General features: G+C 45.1%; 1 protein-coding gene across 1 annotated transcript in view; it reads right to left on the reverse strand.

Moving 5' to 3' along the window:
• c4h8orf34 (chromosome 4 C8orf34 homolog) overlaps positions 1 to 22869 on the reverse strand; it is a 633137-nt gene that overhangs the window by 377864 nt on the left and 232404 nt on the right. Inside the window, exon 5 of the mRNA XM_078540385.1 lies at positions 6711 to 6736. Coding sequence (XP_078396511.1) covers positions 6711 to 6736 — 26 coding nt within the window. The remainder of the gene's footprint in view (positions 1 to 6710; positions 6737 to 22869) is intronic.

A 22869-nucleotide genomic window follows, 5' to 3' on the forward strand; every position in this document is an offset into this window, starting at 1 on the left:
TGGTGCTACCTAGCCACTCTTGGTGATGGACATTGAAGTCCCCCACCCAGAGTAAATTCTGCGCTCTTGCCACCCTCAGTGCTTCCTCCAAGTGGTGCTCAACATGGAGGAATGTCATTACTCACCTGAACAGAGCTACTGTCACCAGTTTGATGCAGCTGTGGACAGCTGATTGGGACACTCCACAAAGATCCCCCACTGACCCCTGGAAAGAGCCGGAGGCATAGAAGTTGAGGGCCACTGTGACCTTTAGAGCCACTGGCATGGAGTTTCCATCCACACAGTTAGAGGTGATCTCAGGCCCAATCATCTGACAAATGGAGTTCACGATTTCCCTGGAGAGGTAGAGCCTCCTTCGGCATTGCACCTCGGACATATTGAGGTAACTGCATTGCTGCCTGGCAGCAGGATAGTGACGTCTTCTGCGGCCCCTTCTGCCTTGGACTACCTGCTGGCTCTGCGCCCCTTGTGCCTGTGCCTCTCCTCCCACAGGTTGCTCCCCTGGAAGCATCATTGGGACACCTGGCATCCTCTCCCTTCTCTCCCTCTTCCTCAGAGGAGATGCCTCCAGCAGAGATCACAATCCCCATTACCACGGTAACAGAAGGCTGTCTGATACCTTGAAGGGTCCACACGTAAAATCCTCCGGGGACCTTGGAGACACCAATGAGTCCTGAAATGAAGCCTAGAAATGCTAAGAATGAAGCATAGAACTGAGATGAAGCTGTAAAGTTCGAATAAGCAACCAGCAGAAAACTATCTCCTAAACTCCTCACTACTCACACTGGCAATGCTGCTGACCCTTTTTATCCCACCCTTGGATGAGGTTTTGCAAAACGTGGGCTGCCTGCCTGCCCATTTTACCCGTGCGACGAGCTCAAAATCGCATGGGTAACGTAAAATTGTGTTCCATTGGGTTTTTAATGGCCTTTTAATTGACGGCAGGCGCAACTCCGACACCCGTGGGTGCCTGCTGATCTGAAGATTGCGCGCGTGTGGGAAGACATCGGGATGCTTTCCCAATGCCTTCACGTGCTATTTTACACCCGATTGGGGTCGGGCGCGCACCCGCTCGTGAGGTGTAAAATTCTGCCCATATTTTGTATCGGTCTTCACAATAGAAAACATCCCAGGAATAGTAGAAAATCAAGAGGAAATAGCAAGGGAGGAACTTCACAATCACTAGAGCAAAAAGTAATGGTAAAATTAATGAAACTCATGGAACTTAAGGCTGACAAGTCCTTTGGACCTGATGGCTTGTATCCTTAAAATAAGTGACTTCAGAGGTGGTGGATGCATTGGTTGTAATCTTCCAAAATTGTCTAGATTCTGGAAAATCCCAGCATATTGGAAAACCTCAAATGTAACATTTCTGTTCAAGAAATGAGTGAGACAGAAAGCAGGAAACTAAAGCCCAGTTAGCCTAACATCTGTCATTGGGAAAATACTAGACTCCATTATTAAAGAGATAGGAGCAAGACATTTAGGAAATCATAATACTATCAGGCAGAGTCAACATGGTTTTGTGTTTGTCAGATTTATTAGAGTTCATTGAGGATGTAACAGGGTGAGTAAAGAGAATCAATAGATGTCGTGTATTTGGATTTCCAAAAACATTCAATAAGGTGCTACATAAAATGTTACTACACAAAGATTAGAGCTTATGGTGTTGAGGGCAATGTATTAGCATAGATAGATTGGCTTACTCACAGAAAACAGAGAGCAGAAATAAATGGTTTGTTTTCAGGATGGAAACTAGTGAAGTGCCACAGGGATCAATGCTGGGGCCTCAACTATTTACGATTTGTATTAATGACTTTGATGAAGGGACTAACTGCATTGTAAATTTGCCAATGATATGAATATAAGTAGGAAAGCAAGTTGTGAGGAGGGTGCAAAGCCTCTGCAAAGGGATGTAAATAGGTTATGTGAGTGAGCAAAAATTTGGCAGAAGGAGTATAATGTGGGAAAATGTGAGGTTGTTCATTTTTGGCAGGAAGAATAGAAATGTGGAATATTATTTAAATGGAGAGAGGGATCGGGGTGTCCTCATGTACATGAATCACAAAGCGTCAGCATGCAGGTGCAGGAAGTAATTAAGAAGGTAAATACAAGATGGACCTTTACAGCAAGGGGGGGATTGGAGTATAAAAGTAGGGAAGTTTTTCTACAAATGTACAGGGCATTGGTAAGACCACATTGTACCGTGTACAGATTTAGTCACCTTACTTAAGGAGGGGCATACTTTCATTGGAAGTAGTTCAGAGAAGGCTCACTAGGCTGATTCTGGGATGAAGGTTTTGTCTTCTGAGGAAAAACGGAAGACTCCATGGAATATCCTTTGGAAGTTCAGCTTCAGATCCCAGAGTGCAGAATCAGCAGGCCTTGCAGAGGTGAGCTAAAACTTTTAAATTCCAGGACAGAGCAAGTCCTGAGAAACTTAAATAGTTCAGTGGTCAGAAATTGCCATTTAAATACTTCGTCAGAAAAACCAGATTCCGAGTCTGCACCCAAACGAATCGGTGCTAGCTCCAAAAAAGGAAAAAGTAATTGATTAATTTGGAAAAATTGTGACTAAAGAATCAGCTTTAAAGACCAGCAATGGCCAGAAGTCGGTGATTTCACGACCCGAAAGCAGAGCACTGAAACGGAGGAGTCTGCAGCCAGTCGATCCAAGCAGCCATGATTTAAAATCTTTTCAAGCTGAGCACGATCGCCATTGTTGTGGGCCCCGCCAAAACCAGCCAGTGTGGGAAATCCCTTTGTCTCCATAGTGAAAATTCTGCAACTTAAAATTCTGAAAGCTCTTAAAGCAGAACCTACACTTTTAAAAATTTAACAATGGATCAAAATTCCACACTTCCAAATCAATTCAGGTTAATCCAAGGCCCAGATCAATCACATAATTGGGGACTTTGGAGGAAAAGATTCCTAAGTTACAGCATAGTTTCAGGTTTAGACAACAAGTCAGAAGCAGAGCAGATTAACACACTGCTTTACTCGGTAAGCCCAATTGTGGGCAACATTATTGTAAGGCAGGGAATCAATGAATCATCAGCTAAATTTGAAGAGGTACTAAAATGATTCCACATTTATTTTAATCTAAAAAGCAATAAAAGACTTGAAAGAGCTAAAGTTAGCAAGCGAGTCCAGCAGCCAGGAGAACTTGTTGATTCATTCATCAATGATCTGTACAGGATTGCAGAAGGTTGCAAATACAGAGATTTAAATAGAGATAGTGGTAGGAGTAGTGGACGATGCATTCTCTGACCTCATGCAAGCAAAGGAAGGTCTAACCCTGGAAAAAGCAATCCAGATAGTTAGACAGTCAGAATTCTGTGAGCAGCACAGAACCATTTTAAGGGGAGTGAATAAATCATGGTGCAGAGGCCAACCCACAGTTCAGCTTGTTAAGCAACAAAGACACAGGGACATTCTAGGCCAGGGGAAGCAATAACCGAACCAGTCAGCAGAGCAAGAGCAAGGAGTTATGCTGAATTTATATAAGGCACCTGTTAGACCTCAGCTGGAGTATTGTGTACAGCTCTGGGCACCACACTATAGGAAGGATGTGAACACATTGGACAGAGTGCAGAAGAGGTTTACAAAAATGGTTCCAGGGATGAGAAACTTCAGTTATAAAGAAAGATTGGAGAGGTTGGGACTGTTCTCCTTGGAGAGAAGAAAGCTAAGAGGAGATTTGATAGAGATTTTCAAAATCACGAGGGGGCTGGATAGGGAGAAGCTTTCCCCCTTGTAAAATGATCAAGAACAAGAGGGATTTGCAAATTAAGCAAATTATGATGTGAAAAACCTTTCTCGCACAACGAATGGTTTGGGTCTGCAATGCGCTGCCTGGAAGTGTGGTGGAGGCAGGTTCAATCAAGGCATTCAAGAGGGCATTGGATGATTATTTGAATAGAAACAAAGTGCACGGGTATGGGTAAAAGGTAGAGCAATGGCACTAGGTCATAATGCTCATTTGGAGAGCCGGTGCAGACACAATGGGCTGAATGGCCTCCTTCTGTGCCATTAAAATTCTTTGATTCAGAGTGACCATGCCACCATTGCGTAGAAAAGTGTCCCTGCAGGTGAAACCAATGTCCTCCAATTTCAGCCCTAGACACAGGAGTCAGGATAACAGTCCTGTCAGACAAATAACTATGACTAACAGACCTCTAGCTTCAAACAACAGACACAATGGGCCCCAGAGGAATCCAACTTCATTGGTATGATTCTGGAACCACTAAGGCATGGCAACAAACAAATCTTCGAGCTGAAGTTCGTCAGCCATAACCAGCTTTTCTTTCTCTTGAACAGAGATGTATGTGTAGCCCTGGACCTTCATAAAATGGCAGATGTCAAGGCAACGACTGTCATTAATCATACAGAACTGCAAGTTCCTGAGTATACAAACTAAAAAAGGCGTATCCTGACTAAGACTTCAGTTCTGAACCATTCTCCCTCTTTGTAGAGCAGGTTTGTCCATTTTCATTATAGCTGCCAGAAAACCTTCAATGGTGAGACCAGTCAATCACCCAAGAGGTAACCACGTTGTCTCCAATGGAGGATGTAAATGAGAGCAACCAGCATTCTGCTGAACCTCACCTCCAGCTGCGATGACAGTGCAGCAGGTCAACAATGCAACCACCAAATATATGCTGCAACTCCCAGCCAGCATGCCAAAGCCACAAAAGATGCTGGAACCTGGTAGTAGCCACCAACAGCAAAACACAGAGGTGAGTATACCACTAAACCTCATTCTATTCACAGGAATGCTTGTCCTCTGCCACAGAGGACATCGCCACAAACCACAGAATGACAGATGAAAAATATGGCATGGAGATAAGCACAATGGTCATCCATTCCGCAAGAAACCAGTTAGGATAGCAACCACCAACCAGCGCAACAGCCGAGCCGACCAAGTGTGATTCAACACAAGAGAATGGAAGAAAAGGATGAGAACATGCCCAGATTCCAGAACAACCTCCAAACTTATATGAAGAACCAGCAGCAACAGAGCCTACCACTCCTCTGACAGTAATGTAAATGAGATATGGAAGGGTTACAAGGCCTCCAGACCGCCTGAACCTTTGAATCCGAGGAATTGAAGGGTGGAGATGGGATAGTGATAATGTACTAATGACAATGTAAACGTATGATAGTAATCATAATGTAAGGCATAAGGTAAACTATAATCACTTAAAATGCATTGGATAAAGACTTGGGAGGTAGGTAAAGTGTAAGGATCTGGCACATAATGGGTTAATGTGGGACTGAGCCAGTATCGCCCACACAGTGATGTAAGTGTGCACCTGACCAACATCCAGGGTCAGTGTGGTGTTGGATAGAGCAGTGTACACCAGCAAGCATGGAGATAGCTCCTAGCTTGTAGCCTTTACTGTATATTTGCAAGTAGCTCTAAGAGTCAGTAAAGACTTATAGTTAACCTACATATGATGAGGAAGGCTTCTTCAGACCTACTGAACTATAACCAACACCTTACAACAGAGGCTGCCATTGACATAACTAAAATCAACTCTGGCTCTGCACAACAAAAACTATCATATCTGACTACAACTCCATTACTAAAAACTTATTATTTTAATTATTTCAATAAAATAAAACTACAATGCATACAGATATAGCACAGTACAAGATAAGACAGTTATTCCATTTAATAAGATCCACAAAACTCACTTACAAACTTTATTCTTTACCATTTGTATGTTTCCAGGGTAGTCAACAACTCCATATGACATACAAAGGACAATTTTCCATGGTTCCTTCAGGCATTAAAGAGGCTCCACGGCACCTGGATGATCTTTAAGAGGCTGGTAACTTAAATTGTCTATTTGTACCCTTTCATGATGTTCCATTCACCTCCAGCAGCAAGCGAGCATTAAACGGTGATATGCCTTTAAGTGGTGTGCAAAATCCTCAGCAACGACGTGGTTACCCCCAATCAGCTGGCCATTATTAGGAGAGGGCTTTAATTGAAGCAGCAGCTACCAAAATTATGTGCAGCATTTCTAATGAGTGCTAGCAGGCATTTTAAGTGGCAATCAGCTGTTTAATAAGTCTCCTGGCTGCTGTACCTATTGCTGCGTTCAATTCCAAGAAGTCTTGTGTTTAATACAGGCTAAACCACAGTTGAAGCTTAAAACCCTGCCATCTTAGCCACCTCAGAGGTTCTTTCATATTTAAATATTTGGTTAAAATCACCCTCTGCTCTATGATATAAACTTCTTTCTTAATCATTTAACTAAGCTTTCACAATCAGCAACTAAATGAGCAACATATTCACCAGTTACACCAATTAGCCATCAATGAAGCTGCTTGAGATGAGGATTAATAAACATATGCAATGACTGGCCAGTTTTCTATTATTCTTGTATTTGAATTTATGTTAGATAAAACCAGTCAATGTTTGGAGCATCAACAATATTTATTGGCAGCTGTTAATGTAAGTATCATCTTCCAGTTCCTTACCCACAAAATAATCCTGCGCAATGCTTAAAAGTATTATTCGTACAGTTCATGCAAGTTGTTAAAAATGAAAATATATTCTTGGTTCATAATATTTAGTCACTAAAATCCAGGCTTATAAGTTTTCAGCATAACTAGATTGTACCAGTGAAAATAATTAGTCCTTTACAATTTTTATTGCTGTTTTATACAAGGAAAACAGAATAAAAAATAACACTTACCTGATCGAATTCGTCAGTGGCAATACCTGACCAAACAAACAAAAGATAAATTAAAATAAAAGCAAATTGAAAAGGCTGTATCCTTATGACAAATGGACTGCATTATTTCTGGATCATTTTTAAATTCGTATTTTAAGTTTAATAAATTGACATGAACTGTAAGCAATGTCAGTGGCAGTGTTATTCCTTTCAGCAGAAAAACTGTGATGAAATACGAATTACTAGGTCCCAGATCTGTAAAAAAATTATCATTTTAAAAAATTTCAACCTTTTTCATTACACAGATGTCGCTACTGTGGTACTGGGAAGAGACCCTATGCCAACATCAAAGGCCAAATCAAACTGCAAACCTATTGCTCATTTCTCCATATCGTATTTAAGAAATTTTGCAACCATGAATGTTTTTGAAATTAAAATAATATTTTATCCATCAAAGATTTTTTTTTCTCAGGGTCCACCTCTGCTCTCTTTCCAATACATAATCCAAAGATTTATTGCAGTTTTCAGAAGCTCACAACCTACGTAAATTAGTTGGCAGGCTACAACATGGAGCTTTGAAATGATGGTTAAAGCAAGGCAAAATTTGATTGCATCGCAATAACAATTTGAAAATAGGGTTCATGGATAGTAACTTATAACATTTTCTGTACTCAATGCCTGCATCAAATTAAACGGCATAAATTCTGCCATTCAGAAGTGACTGGCATATTAGCAATCTGGAGTACAATGCAGAGCTGATATTGCAACTGCGAAATATAGGTCAGATTTCAAACCTGGTAAGAGCTGAAAAAAAGCTTATTCAGTGTTCAACTTTCTTGCATTATATTGCAGAGATGAGCATTTATCCACCACTAGTGGCGGTCTCAATTATGTTGATGCTACTTTCTGAAACTCCCTCCTGAAATCTTTGCACTTCTCCTAACATGCAAGGTAATCAAAATTTAATGGATGATAACATTTTCTCCTGAAAAATGAATTAATTTGACAGGTAGCGTTCCTTTTACATCTTGCACCTGTAATTTCAAGAGAAGAATTACCTCCAGGGTGCCTTCTATTTTGACAACGCTTCTGTCAATTTATTTAGTTTTCTGCTTTTAACAACTAATACTTTGCAAAATGTAATCTTTTGTATTTTTTAAAAGGGAGACTCAGGCTTCCTGGTACTTTTCTAATTTTTTCTCATTACTCACTTCCTCATGCAACTCATCTTCTCTATCACTGAAACATTGATACATGCCTTTTAGACTGAACTGCTCCTGTGCTCTGCTTGCTGACATCTCATCTTCCACCTCCACAACTTGTCCTATCCCACAAGTATCCCATATTTCAATATGTACCACATGCTAATCATACTCACCCTTGCAGACTTACATTTGCTATCCATTTTCAAATAGCATTAAATTTGAAATCCTTGTCCTTATCTATAAATCCATTTGTGACCTTGCACCATTTTATCTCCTCCAGCCTAAAAGCCTCCCCCGCACCTCCCCCGATTCTCAAATCTTTTGTTTCATTGACTGCAGTCCTCTCTCCATTTGTCCACCACTGATAGCAGTCTTAATCACATTGATGCTATTTTTTGGAACTTAGTCCTGAAACCTTTGCACTTCTCCACCTTTATCCCATGTTTTCTTTCAATTTTTCTAAGTTCTAATTTTTCATCACTGTCCAGGTTAAAAGTTGGTTACAGATTTGTAAAGTGGAATAGATAGAAGAAGCAGGACCCTAATTCAAACCAACCTTCCCATTTTTACTTGAAAGATATTGATAAAAAGTGTTTTCATTCCATTTAACAGCTGTATATTCTAAGATGCTACAAGCTACATAATTAACTTGCCATTACCAGATCAATATCATTACTGCCAGCTATTCATATTTTATCATCTGTTTTCTGATTTTACGGCTCAAAAGAAGTTTAACACCTTAAATCAGTCTTTAATTAGGAATTATAATTATCTTAATAATAACTCAGAATCTCTATCCCACCATTCTCCAAACTATACAACATTTAACCAACAGAAGTCATGTTAGCTTATACTCTTGAACTAAACTGAAATTTATCCAGTGCCTTCAGCCATTTCTTCATATCACGTGGAGTGACTCGAATTGACTGAAGACTGGCATTTGTAATGCTGGGACCTCCGGAGGAGGCCGAGATGGATCATCCACTCTGCACTTCTGGCTGAAGATTGTAGCAAATGCTTTATCTTTTGCACTGATGTGCTGGGCTCCTCCATCATTGAGGATGAGGATATTTGTGGAGCCTCCTCCTCCAGTGAGCTGTTTAATTGTCCACCACCATTCAAGACTGGATGTGGCAGGACTGCAGAGCTTAGATCTGATCCATTGGTTGTGGGATCACTTAGCCCTGTCTATCACTTGCTGCTTATGCTGTTTGGCATGCAAGCAGTCTTGTGTTATAACTTCACCAGGCTGAAACCTCATTTTTAGGTATGCCTGGTGCTGCTCCTGGCATGCCCTCCTGCACTCTTCATTGTACTAAGGTTTATCACCTGGCTTGGTGGTAATGGTAGAGTGGGGGATATGCCAGGCCATGAGGTTACAGATTGTGTGTGAGTACAATTCTGCTGCTGCTGATGGCCCATAGCGCCTCATGTCTTGAGTTGCTAGATCTGTTCGAAACCTATCCCATTTAGCACGGTGATGCCACACAACACGATGGAGGGTATCCTCAGTGTGAAGCCGAGACTTCGTCTCCACAATGACTGTGGGGTGGTCACTCCTACCTATACTGTCATGGACAGATGCAACTGCGGCAGGGAAGTGAGGATGAGGTCAAGTATGTTTTTCCCTCTTGTTGGTTTCCTCACCACTTGCTGCAGACCCAGTCTAGCAGCTATTTTTTAGAACTTGGCCAGCTTGGTCAGTAGTCGTGCTACCGAGCCACTCTTGGACAAATTTCCTTCCCTAAAGGACATTAGTGGACATTGACCCAGAGTATATTCTGCGCCCTTGCCATCTTCAGTGCTTCCTCCAAGTGGTGTTCAACATGGAGGAGCACTGATTCATTAGCTGAGGGAGGGTGGTATGTGGTAATCAGCAGGAGGTTTCCTTGCCCACATTTGGCCTGATGCCATGAGACTTCATGGGGTCCAGAGTCGATGTTGAGGACTCCCAGGGCAACTCCCTCTCGACTGTATACCACTGTGCAGGGATGTGGTGGTGTCTGGGACATTATGTGTAAGGTGCGATTCCGTGAGGATGACTATGTCAGGCTTTTGCTTGACTAGTCTGTGAGACAGCTCTCCCAATTTGGCATTAGCCCCCAGCTGTTAGTAAGGAGGATTTTGCAGGGTTGACAGGGCTGAGATTGCTGTTGTCGTTTCTGTGAAACTGGATGGTCTGTCTGCTTTCATTCCCATTTGTGACTTTGTAGCAGTTTGTTACAACTGAATGACTGCTTGCTAGGCCATTTAAGAGTCAACCACATTCACATGTAGGCCAGTCGACATAAGGGAGTGCAGATTTCCTTCCCTAAAGGGCATGAGTGAACCAGTTGGGTTTTTACAATAATCGACAATAATTTTGTGGTCATCATTAGACATTAAATTCAAATTCCACCACAGCAGGATTCGAACCACGGGTCCCCAGAACATTACCCGGGATCACTGGATCACTAGTCCAACGACAATACCACTACGCCATTGCCTCCCAATACCACGATGCCATCTACCACCCTTACCTAGTCTGGCCTACATGTCACTCCAGACCCACAGCAATGTAGTTGGCTTTTGACTGCCCTTTGAAATGGCCTAGCAAGCCACTCAGTTCACGGGCAATTGGGGATGGCAATAAATGCTGACCTTTCCAGTGACCCCCACATCCCAAGAATGAATAAGGAAAAAATTCTCTCATATTCATAGATCTCAGCACCGTCATCGACAACCTTAATTCCGTACTTAGAGAAAGCAGATACACTGAACTCTAGGAAATGACTCAATGCATATATGTATGTTGTTAATGATGGTTTAATTTAAAATGAGGCAGGTTTTGTTCTAAAAGGAAGAAATGATGGCTGCAGTTTTCCGGCCCCGTTGGCATTGGGCGTCATGGCAGGTTGGGGGGGACAACGTGGCGAGAAGGCCAAAAATCAGTTTCATGCCATTGTGAAACCAATTTGCGATCATCCACTCCACCTGTCAATGGTGGGCCGTATTTCTCACCACTGCACATTGGGAACCTAATTTCAATACTTAAGCCCTGTTTGCCATAATCATCCGCCCATACTGGATCGTCTGGGCAGGTCAGTGTGATTGTACACCGACATGTTTCACAACTGTACACAAGTGACGTGCACCTGGTGAGCTGCACTTCATTCGAGACTTCGAGGTTTGTTTACCCACCTTGCTTTGGGCTACCACACTTTGTGCAAATCTGGGATAATTCTGCCCGATGTAATATTGAATTGTTCAATTGTTTGGTGTTTGTGTGTGCTTGTTGTCTCTGCTCTGTTCTATGTCCTGTTAGTCAAGCCAGGGCATGGTTACTGAGAAAGAGAAACCAAATTGAAGCAAGAAGCTGTAAGCATGAGAACAGACACATTAAAGCATTAAATAAACTCCTGTTCAGACATAGAAACTGATGTATGTCATCTCTACACATCTCTGGGGAGAATTTTCCCCATGTCGGGCGGGCCGTACGGGAGCGGTGGATCGAACGCCGCCAACGATTGGGTCCGCGCCACCATTTTACGTGGGCGGGCGAATTAAGGCCCGCCCAGCGTAGTTCACGACTCCCATGAATAGCAGGAGTGGGCAGGCGGCGCCAGGTCTAATGGCGACCCTGTGGCCTGTATATATGAAGGCCTGGCAGCCTTAGAAAGGTTGCTCACAATGGCTGGAAGAAGGGCTCAGCAGAGGGGCAATGCTCATGACGCAAGTCTGTAGGGTAGGCCGTCGGGGTAGGCCAGGCCAGAGGGTAGGCCATCGGGGCAGGCCAGGCCAGAGGGTAGGCCAGAGGGGCAGGCCAGGCCAGAGGGTAGGCCATCGGGGCAGGCCAGGCCAGAGGGTAGGCCGTCGGGGCAGGCCAGGCCAGAGGGTAGGCCATAGGGGCAGTGTGCCCCTCGTTTATCAAATGAGTACCTAGCTGCCCTCCTGGGGGAGGTGGCAGCGCAGCAGGAGGTCCTTCTTCCGAGGGATGGGAGGCGGAGGCCTCCCCACCTGACCAAACGTGCGTGGGAGGAGATGGCCAAGAGTGTTAGCTCCCATGATGTGGTGCAGCACATATGGCTCCAGTGCCACAAAAGGTTCAATAATCTCCTGTGCTTGGCAAGGGTGCCATGTTGCCTCAAGTCACTTCATGTAGCCGTCACCCTTTCTCTCAAACCCCTTCCAGCAATTCTGAGTACAGTAACGGCATTGAATCCCTCACGGCATGTATCCCTCACTGGGTGTGACAGCAGAGATTGCCCATGCCCAGTTCACCCTGAGAGGGTTGAGCTAGGATGTGTTCTGCATCCAGAGCATGTGTGACACTGACACCCAAAGTACAGAATGGGTTTGAAAGTCAAGGGTCTGTACCTAGGCAGAGTGCTGGAACTGTGAAGCATGTCAAAGTCAGGGTGCTAACATGCTGGGAGGGGAGCTTCCAGTTGGCAGAGCACCAATCCACCTGCTGGTGTTTGCGCTCCACGTGCTTGTGCCTCCTTGCTTAGCAAAGTTACACCTTGTGGTGCCACATGTGAAGGAGGCAGCATTTGGGCAAGAGGGGGGTCAGCCCTGGCTTGTTTGGGTGAGTGTGCGGTAGCTGCGGGGTGTCGAAGAACTGGAGTCCTGCAATGCCCCACTCTGGCTGGGTTGGCAGGGATGCGATGGGAATTCAGGTGCAGGCTGGACTAATCAATACTCCTCTCTCCTTTTCAGGAAAAGACTGTGCACAATGCCTCTGAACGAAAGCGGACTGGCTGAGGGCAGGCCCAGTTGGCCATCCTAACGGCTTTCGAGCAACAGACCATGGATCTGGAGAGGCGCCATGCCCCCAGGTCCACTGGTGGTAGTGACGCTCAGGTGCCAAGGGGTGGTATGTTTGCCGAGCAGTCAGGTCACCATGTGTGTCCCAAAAGCCATGGCACTGCTGAATGCTCCGTGATTGAAGTTAGCAACATGGGTTTACTCTTGATTATGGAAGGATGAGCGCATAATGATCCGGGGGAGCAGCATGCACATTGACATTGTCTCCACTGTAACTAATCAAATGTGCTTTTTCTTCCTTTCAGCATCACCGGAGCAGGGCCAGGAGGAGGAGGCAGAGAGGCCACCTCTCACCCCTGAAGCCCCAGAGCAAATCCACTCACCAGCATCACACCATCTCTGCCAGGCAGGCACCAGCGCAGAAACTAGCACCTCACTGGAAATTAGAGCTTCAGCTAATGTCCCGGGGCATGGCGGTGAGGACACTTCACACTCGCTTGAGGTGCGGGCAGAGACAGAGAGTGCCCAGGGCGCCAGCAGTCGGAGAACTGCTGGCGACCAGGTACATGCTCAGTCGGTGGCTGATGAACGACTCCAGAGGCACATCGTGAGGCAGCGAATGCTGGAAGTGCAGCAGGGTATGCGGGACAATCTGTCAGAGACATGTGAAGCTATGCATGGCATGGTGCCCATGCTGGAGGAGTCCACACAGAGCATCACTGATGCAATGAGCCTCATGGCTAAGCACCATGCTTCCTCCATGGAGACAGTGGTGACTCTCGTGGAGAGGCTCCTCCAGGAGAACAATCAGAGCCTCCTGGGGTTGCACTCAGATCAGAAAGCCCTCACAGCGGCATTGGCTTCAGCTGGTCAGTGCCAGTGTGGGAGATGGTTTGGGCAAAAAGTATCCCAGCTCGGTGCCCATCCATCTACGGTGAGCAGGGAGGTCCGAAGCAACCTCACGTCAATGCAGCAGTTGCCTGTTGTCTCTGCGGGCTCCTCTCAGGGCGCTCCAGATGAGGGCAGCAACTCCTCCACCTCTGCCAGTGACTGTGGCATCCGATGAGGCTGTGGCGACTGGGGAGAAGCCAGCTGTGGAACTAACCGCTCCCTCCCAGGCGGGGCCATCAAATGCTCCGGGGGCCAGAGGACATCCACCAAGGTTATCGAGGCCAACAGGACGGCACAGTGAGCAGGCTGTCTCAAATGCCAGTGTCAGCGAGGGGACAGCACCTGGATGTAGCACCCGTAAGCATAAATTTAAGGCACCTTAGGCACACCACGGGTTTCTCACTGATGCTTTTATGTTTGCCCATAGTACTTTGACGAAGACTCGGTGTGATGTCCAGCACTGTTTTTGATTTGCTTTATGAAGTTACATTTGTTCACTCAATAAATTTTGATATGTTGCCATGCCTCAGGGTGATTCCTTACTTCTGCAAATGTAGGAGAAGCCATGATGTTATGAGTGAGTTTTTTGACATTGAGCTTTATTGACAAGGGCCTTAGTTAATGTTAGCATCCAGGCTGCTTTAGCACTCAGGTATCGAGTGTAGAGCCTGCAGCCCTGGCATGTGCTGAAGGTCCATCTGTGGTGGGCTAGCTGAAGATTCTTTGGATTAAAGCCTCCCGAGTGTCCCTGTCTCCCTGGAGTATGCCCGGGTCAGCGTCTACCCCCTTCAGTGTTTTCCTGTGAGTGCTCATCCTCGGACTCACTGCTGGACTCATCGTGTGCATCCAGAGCAACTGCATCTATGTCTTCCTCATCCACTGCGTCGCCCTTTTCCAGCGCCAGATTGTGGAGTGTGCAGCATGCAACCACTATTAGCGACACACGATCTGGCGGGTATTGGAGTGCGCCTCCTGAGTGGTCCAGGCATCAGAAGCTCATATTGAGAAGACCGATGGCTCTCTCCACCACAGCCATTGTGGAGTCATGGCTCCTATTGTACCGCTGCTCAGCCTCTGATCTTGGATGGCAGAGAGGCGCCATGAGCCACCTTCTGAGGGGATAGCCCTTGTCACCCAGCAGCCATCCATCAGGCCGGTCGGGAGCACTGAAGAGCCTCGACACCTGGGAGTGTCTGAGGATGTCGGCGTCATGGGAGCTCCCTGGGTACCTTGCACAGACTTGTAGAATCAGCATCCTGCGATCACACACGATCTGCATGTTCATGGAGTGGAAGCCCTTCCTGTTGACGAAGGCACCGGGCTCACCTGCTGGCACCTTAATGGCCACATGTGTGCAGTCTATTGCACCCTGGACGCGGGGGAAGCCAGAAATGGCTGCGAAGCCTCTGGCTCACTGTGTCTGGCTTGCCTGGTCCCAACGGAAGTGGATGAAGGTCAATGCACGCCTGAACAGAGCATCCGTCACCTACTTGACACAAGTGTGGACAACGGATTGGAAGAGAAAGATCACCCGCCAACCCCTGGAAAGAGCCGGAGGCATAGAAGTTGAGGGCAGCTGTGACCTTAAAAGCAACTGGCATGGGTTGCCCATTAAAACAGTTTGCGGAGATCTCAGGCCCAATCATCTGACAGAGGGAGGTGACTGACTCCCTTGGGAGACGGAGCCTCCTTCAACACTGGACCTCAGATATATTGAGATAGCTGCTTCGCCGCCTGTAAACCCTGGCAGCAGGATATTGACGTCTTCTGCAGCCCCTTCCGCCTTGCACTTCCTGTTGGCTGTGCACCCCTTGTGCTTGCGCCTCTCCTCCCAAAGGTGGCTCCCCTGGAGGCTGAATGTAGACTCCTGGCCTACTCCCACTTCTGACCCTCCCTTCCTCCTCAGAGGAGATACCTCCAGTGGAGAGCACAACTCCCATTCCCAGGCTAAGGGAAGGCTTCCTGAAAGCTGCAGGCCCCAGAAGTGATCTTTACTGTAAAGTCCTGACCAAGGCTTTTACTCCTGTCCTAGCAGCTGGTATGAGTTTTGAAGCCTTCTTGCTCACATAGGCAAATATTAGTTACTTTCATGCTTAAATACCTCAAACATCACACTCGCGACCCCACTCATCCTTCTTATCCCGCCCATGGATGAGGTTTATACAAATGTCTCCTATCCGCCTACCCATTGCACCCTTGTGACGTCCTGAAAATCACATGGGCTACAAAAAATCGAAATCAATTGCTGCCTCAAGGGCCTTAACTGGCCCATTAATTGATGGCAGGCACGCATCTGAACTTATAACGTGCCTGCCTTCCCAAATATCGCAATGGCACGCGGTGATATCTGGACGCATGCCCGACGTCACCGCGCGTCATCTTACGCCCTGGCACACCGACGAGAAAATTCTGCCCCCTGAAACATAAAACACAACACTATCTGCAGTCTTCATAGGCTTTCCAAAATTCCTAACTCTCAACCCTTTTGAAGAGAGGTCACAGGCAACAACAACTTGCATTTATATAACGCTTTTAGTTACCAAGTTTAAAGCAAGGTTCAAATTCAGCACCCCACGGAAGATGGATGGCAACCAGCTGAAGAGATAAGGTTCTGTCCGGAGCCGAGGTTAAATGAGGTCATCAGATGAAACAGAGGAACAAATCAAGGAAGCACCAGATCGTCAACCACCATGCAATTCCGTTGCATCTGGGACAAAACCTAAGGCAAAATCTAAAAGCAACATCCAAGCCTGACGCTCCCACAGACCACTGAGAAAATTCAACAATCTCAAGCTACTTTTGCTCAAGCTACATGTGTAAAAGTTCTCCAGCTATGTAACACTGCTACTAACTTCTCAGATCCTTAATGAACAAACCTACATATGTTTGTGTTAACCAGTGTTGGTACCTTGATAGTTTATCTACCAAGTAAGCACAAGAAGAAGAAAAGCACAACCACATATGGCTCACAAGCCTGGATTCAACAACACGTGCATCCAGTTTCTATTCATGCTTATATTCTTTCATTGCTATCTAGCTTAAATTTCACTGCCGTCAGCTTGGGAAGGATATGTTTTTAGCATTAGTCTCTTGTTAGTAGATACATCTAACTCTGAACATCAAGGTTCTGTCTGAGGTCCATGCAAAATAAGAGGGACATTGATTTAAGTTTTACATACAGTCCACAGGGATCCCCGGTAGAACACTGTAATGACTTGATGTACTGGACAGGTTTCAACAAGAAACTGATAACTTTATTGCAGAGAGCTTTTCAGGTGCTATATGCTTGAATCAGGTCTTCAACAAGAATCCCCACCCCACAGATTACCCACATTTAGGGGTCATTGGTCAGAGCCTCCAAGAAAAATCACATGACCCCTGACAGACTAAACTAGCAATTGATTTGCATTTTCCTTATGGTTGGTGGGCGGATGAATAGGCCAGGCCGCCTTTGCCTTTTTTAGGAAACCTGATCCACGGGTGGGATGGGGTTTCCAACAGTAATTTTAAAAAATTTAAACATAATTTTTAATGTGTCCCTGTTCATGAGACTGAGTCACATGTGGGTACATGATTTCTTCATTTTTAAAATCTTTATTTCTCATTGTAAAATTCTTCAGCGCCCTGAGGCAGCTCTGTGCCTTCAGGGAGCTTTCAGTGTGCACTCCCCCATGCACGTGCACACATTCGCGCTTGCACTCCTCCCGCCCCCACCCCGGCAGCGCTGAGGTTATCAGTGTGTGTTTCATGCTGGCTGGCCATTAATTGGCCAGCCAGTGTGAAATCACGGTCGGGGCCTGATCTCAGGCAGTGGTCCATTTCGCGGCCACTCCCAGGCCCGCCTGCCGCGCCCGCCCAATGAGGGAAAATCCTGCTCTGTGTCTCCTACAGTTAATTTGCAAGCTTTGGTATGAATATCATGATTCAATTTTTGATTACTCTGATTCTTCTCTGCCTTCCCCTCTAAGTTTGGAAACACCAGCCTTAACCTTGTACATAGGCAGCATTTCATCAACAATTCAGACAGCATTGAACCCATAGTTGAATGAGGCGTCATATGATAACTGAGAATAAAGTAGGAAAGTCGAGTTTCTAGAGTACCTTCTGATAACCTCTTGATTCCAGACCTGAAAGTTTAAACATTCTCTCAGCTAAACCATTTGATAAGGGAAATATGGTGCTGTTTTAATATGTCTGATTCCATTTAAACTCATGAATCTCTGAAACTCTGTACTGGTAAAGACTGTACCATTATCAGAAACGACTTCCAGTAGGCCATGTATAAGTAAAACAAGGACGTAGTTTATCGATAGTTGCGCTCGATGTTAGTGATCTGACTTCTTACACATCCATCCGTTTAGAATATGCATCTAGGAGCAATAAAAACATGATACCTAAGAATGTCCTACATAACCAATATGTAATCTAACCCAGGGTCAACCAGGCCACTCCCACGGATGCAGTGGAGCTGAAACAGGCAACTTCTGTTGTTGCTGACTATGGAGACAGTGCTTGACCATGCTTTCAATGTCACTGTCAATGCCTGGTCACCAGACACAGCTTCACGCAAGCACTTTCATCTTTGATATGCCTGGATGCGCACTGTGAAGCTCTGTCAAGAATGGTTCTCTTCCTTGCGAAGGGATGCCAACTCTTGATCCCCACAACAAGATTCCATCTTGACAACTTAACTCTGTTTTTCGGGCAAGGAATGGCCTCATCTCTTCAGACACTGATGAATTTGACCACTCTTGCAGTACAAGGCCTCTGACTTAAGGCAAGATTGGATTTCTGTTTGTCCAATTTCTAATTTGCTTTGCACACACAGGTGAAAATCCAAGAAATTCAGTACAAGCACAACTTCTTGTGGCACTGGAGCATGTCAACGCTACCTGGTAACAGGAGACGACTGAGTGCATTCGCATTTGCAATATGTAAGCCAGGGCAGTACATAAAGGTATACTCATATGCAGATAATATCAAAGCCCAACATTGAATTCTTGCTGATGGAATGGCCTTATCCCCACTGAATAAACCCATTAATGGTTAGTGGTCCGACACAATGGTGAAATGTCGTCCATGCAGATACTGGTGGAATTCACTCCGAATATCACCAATAAACCTTCCTTTTCTAGTTGGGAATAACCCTTCTCCGCTATGGAGAGAGTTCTGGAGACATAGCCAATTGGCCTTTCTGATCTATCTTTCATACTATGTGATAACGTGGCTCCCACACCATAAGGAGAGGCATCACATGTTAATAGCAATTCTTTCAATGGGTTGTAGTGTACCAATAAACACAATGAATTTAACAGCTTCTTAACTTTCACAGAGGCTTCTTCCTGTACTGAATTCCATGACCAACGATGATTCTTTTTTAACAACAAGTGTAATGGTGTTAACACTGTTGACAAGTTTGGCAAGAAGTAGCTGTAATAGTTGATCATACCCAGGAAAGACTTGAGTTCAGTTACACCGGACAAAGAGGGCACATCTTTGATTGCCCTAACTTTCTCTTCTACCAGATGGAAGCCTATAGCATCCACCCTGTGACCCAGGTAAGTAACTTCTGGCACTTGGAATGTATATTTCTCTCTCTTTCTTTAATCGTACGCCAGCTTCCATGAACCTTCTTAGCACCTCTTCCAGGTTGGCTAAGTGTTTGTTTTCAGTTGACCCTCTGATCAGAACATCATCTACACTCTACACTACACTCAGGGAAGTCCTTGCAAAAAACTCTCCATTGTCCTTTGGAAGATTGCACATGCAGACGATACTCCAAAGGGTAGACAAATATATTGATAAAGACCCTTGTGCATGTTAATGGTTACATAACCTCTAGATGTGCTATCCAACTCTAATTGTTGGTAAGCATGGCTCATGTCCAGTTTTGTATAGGATTTCCCTCCAACTAGCTTTGCACGCAAGTTGTCTATCCTCGAGATAAGATATTTATCTAGTTTGGCTGCCTTGTTCACGGTTAATTTATAGTCCCCACAAATGCGTATAGTTAGGCCGGGCTTCATCACTGAGACTATGGACACTCCTCATTCCGAGAATTGGACTGGTAAGACAATGCCCAGCTTTTCTAACTGGCAGAGTTCTGCATCCACCTTCTCCTTTAAGACATAAGGCACAGGTCTGGCCTTAAAGAAATGGGGTGTAGCCTGAGAATCCACATATATTTTTGTTTGCAAGCCTTTTAACTTCCCTAATTCGTCATGAAATGCACTGTTGTATTTCCTTAGCAGTTCAGGGACTCCTCCTGATCTCAGTGAAATATTTCAGACCAGTTAAGCTTGATTTTTTGTAACCAATCTCAGCCCAGAAGACTAGGTCCTTCACCTGTCACTATTATCACTGGAAGCTGGGTTGTCTGTTGCCTATAAGACACAGGTACTGTGGCAATGCCCTTTACCTGTATGGATTCTCCAATGTATGTCTTCAATTGAGCCATTGTCTAATCCAGATTCAGTGGCTGGGTACCTTCATTTAAGTACTTGAATGTGCGCTCTCCAACACTGTGGTTGAGGCTCCCATATCCACCTCCATTATTGGTGGCTTCCCCTTAACTTGGATTGTGACAGTAATAGGTTCGGTTTTTACAGCAGTAATGTTATATAGGGAATATATGTAAGTGTCGGCAGCTTCAGGTTCTGTTGTATTACTTAATTCAATCATAATGGTTTGCTGCTTTACGGGCTGTTTCGACTTTGCCCAGCATTGTTTTACTACGTGACCTTTCTTATGGCAGTAAAAGCATTCTGCCTCCTTGAATCTGCAGGTGTCCGGTACGTGGTCACCCCCACATCTATAATAGGTTAACCTTGGAGTCGCTGCTGCAGTGTTTCTTCTAGGCCTTGTCATGTTTCTAACATTGGAGATTGCTTCTCGTTTCGCTGCTGAGTCTCTGGTTTTCACACCACACCCGGTGGTAGGTTCCCACCCCACATAGAGTAGCGCCATGTTGTCTGTGTTGTAAAGCCTGCGAGTCTCTCACAGCACTTTCCATGGCTAGTGCTATTTCCAGGGCATGATTCAAATCAATGTCCACTTCTGCAAGTAAACGGTGCTGAATGGCATCAGTATAAACTCCACAAACAAATTGGTCCCATAGCATATCATTGAGTGTGTCTCCGAAGTCGCAGTGCTCTGTCAACTGCTTCAACTTCGCTATATAGGTTGCAGTTGACTCCCCCGGGGCCCTTACTCTGAAATTAAACTTATACCTCTGCATTATTATGGATGGCTTCGGCTGATAATGCATTTTGACGAGGTCCACTAATTCATTAAAGGACTTAGAATTGGGGCCGTCAGGCTGCGGATGAGATTGCATATCTTGCTGCCACATACACTCAAAAAGATTGCTTTCTGCTTTTCTTCCGTGGTAATTTTGTTCGCTACGAAATAAAAACCAAGGTGCTCGACAGGATCGATTCTGCCGAAGAGTGGCATGACTGGTGAGTGTTTTTTCCTTTTCTCTTAAGATTTGATGTACTCACGTTGACAAGGCGAGGTGCAGTGTTGGAGACATTTTACCCTCGTCGCCAAATATAATGACTTGACATATCAGGCAGGTTGCAACAAGAAACAGATAACTTTATTACAGAGAGCTTTTCAGATGCTACATGCTTGAACCAGGTCCTCGACAAGAGGCCCCGCCCCCCAGATTACCCGCACTTAGGGCTCATTGATCGGAGCCTTCAAGAACAATCACATGACCCCGATAGGCAGTAGGAGAGCCTATTCCTTCAGTTACTACAAACACCAACATGGCCCATGATAGCAAAATGTTCAAACATGCCTGCTCTAGATTATTTTCCTTCCCTTGCTATGAGAAAATGTCGCCTTTGCTCCTTCAGAAATGAGAGATCAGGGAATCAATTATGTGATAGGTAGTAAAGTTCATGTCCCATCTCGGTACTATGGCATGATGTGTTGTAATTCACTGTCCTTCAGTTGCAAAAAGTATTCCCACAATTCAGTTTACACACTAAGAATTAAACTTGATAAACTGGATACTTAAAATTCAGCTTCTGAGTTCATAGATTGTACACAAATATTGATACTTAAGTGGACCAGCTTAAAATATTTCATCATCACTGGGAGTATACGGTTTAAAATATTTTATGTGCTAACATGGGAACACTGAAAATTCCATGTTTTGCACTGGGATAGAGGACTGAAAACTGATTAAAGCATCAATTGCCAACCTCCCTTGTACAAAACATGGGGCTGGATTATACGCTGAGGGCAGGGTTCCTGCATCCCAGCGTAAAAGACAGGGGCAAGTCCACCACTGCTTAGCCGCCTCACCCTACTCTTATTTTTTGGGCGATGGCCCTTTAATTAGTATGAGCCGGGACTTCCAGTTGTCTCCAGGAGGAAATCTCACTTCATAGAGATGCCAGCCAATCGGAGGCTAGCAGCTCTACATAGCAACATGCCTGCAGTAGCAGTGGCCACTGCTGGTGCTGCAGGTAGGTCAAGCAAGTGGCGTTCAGTGATGGATCTAGACATTCAGGTGAGGCTGGGGTCTCACTGGGGCTATGAGCCAACAAGCCCCAACAAAAGTTGTTGGGGAGCATGCTGGACAGGGCAATGGGGGAGGGGTGCACATGGGGAGGTAAAACTGTGAGGAGAGTGCACTGATTGGCACCAGGGGTCTGACAAGAGGCAACCCACCCCCTTTAATTGGTCCATAGTCTGCAGAGTGAAAGCTGCCGGGCTGCATATTGAGCCCCAACCTCTCCCACTACCTGTTAAATCAAAGTGGATGAGGTACTTAATTGGACATTAATTGCCCACTTAAGGACCTCAATTGGGCTGCAGGTGGGTGACCTACCTGATTCCTCCCCGCCACTCAAAATCACAGCGGTAGTGGGGGGTTATGGGCTAGCCAACACCGAGCACACCCCTAATGCCACAGTGCCCTAATTTTTGTCGCCCATTGGTGGCTGGTAAAATTCAGCCCATGCTTTCACATTTACTATGACTGTAATTGAAAACATAAAATTGTAGCAGTGCTATTGAAATGCAGTGTGCATCATTGTTCCAAATCTCTGGAATCTTTATTAACTTGAATTCCAGTAAATCCTTTAAATTACTTAATTAATGAAAAGTAATAGAGTATGCAAAAACAATCAGAACACCAATTGCAGTGAAAATCTTATTTCATTAGTAAAGGAGCTAGAAAGTCAAACAGTCTGATGGATAATGTAACCACTTTTGCTAATTTATCAATTTGATGGGAAGATGCTGCTGGTCTGTTGAGTTCCTATTACATATCTATTTTAACAAACCCCAGGACTGGTCTAACAGATGCTGTCTTGTGCACT

This window comes from Cetorhinus maximus, chromosome 4 (assembly GCF_964194155.1).
Source record: "Cetorhinus maximus chromosome 4, sCetMax3.hap1.1, whole genome shotgun sequence".
In the NCBI taxonomy this organism is placed as follows: Eukaryota; Metazoa; Chordata; class Chondrichthyes; order Lamniformes; family Cetorhinidae; genus Cetorhinus; species Cetorhinus maximus.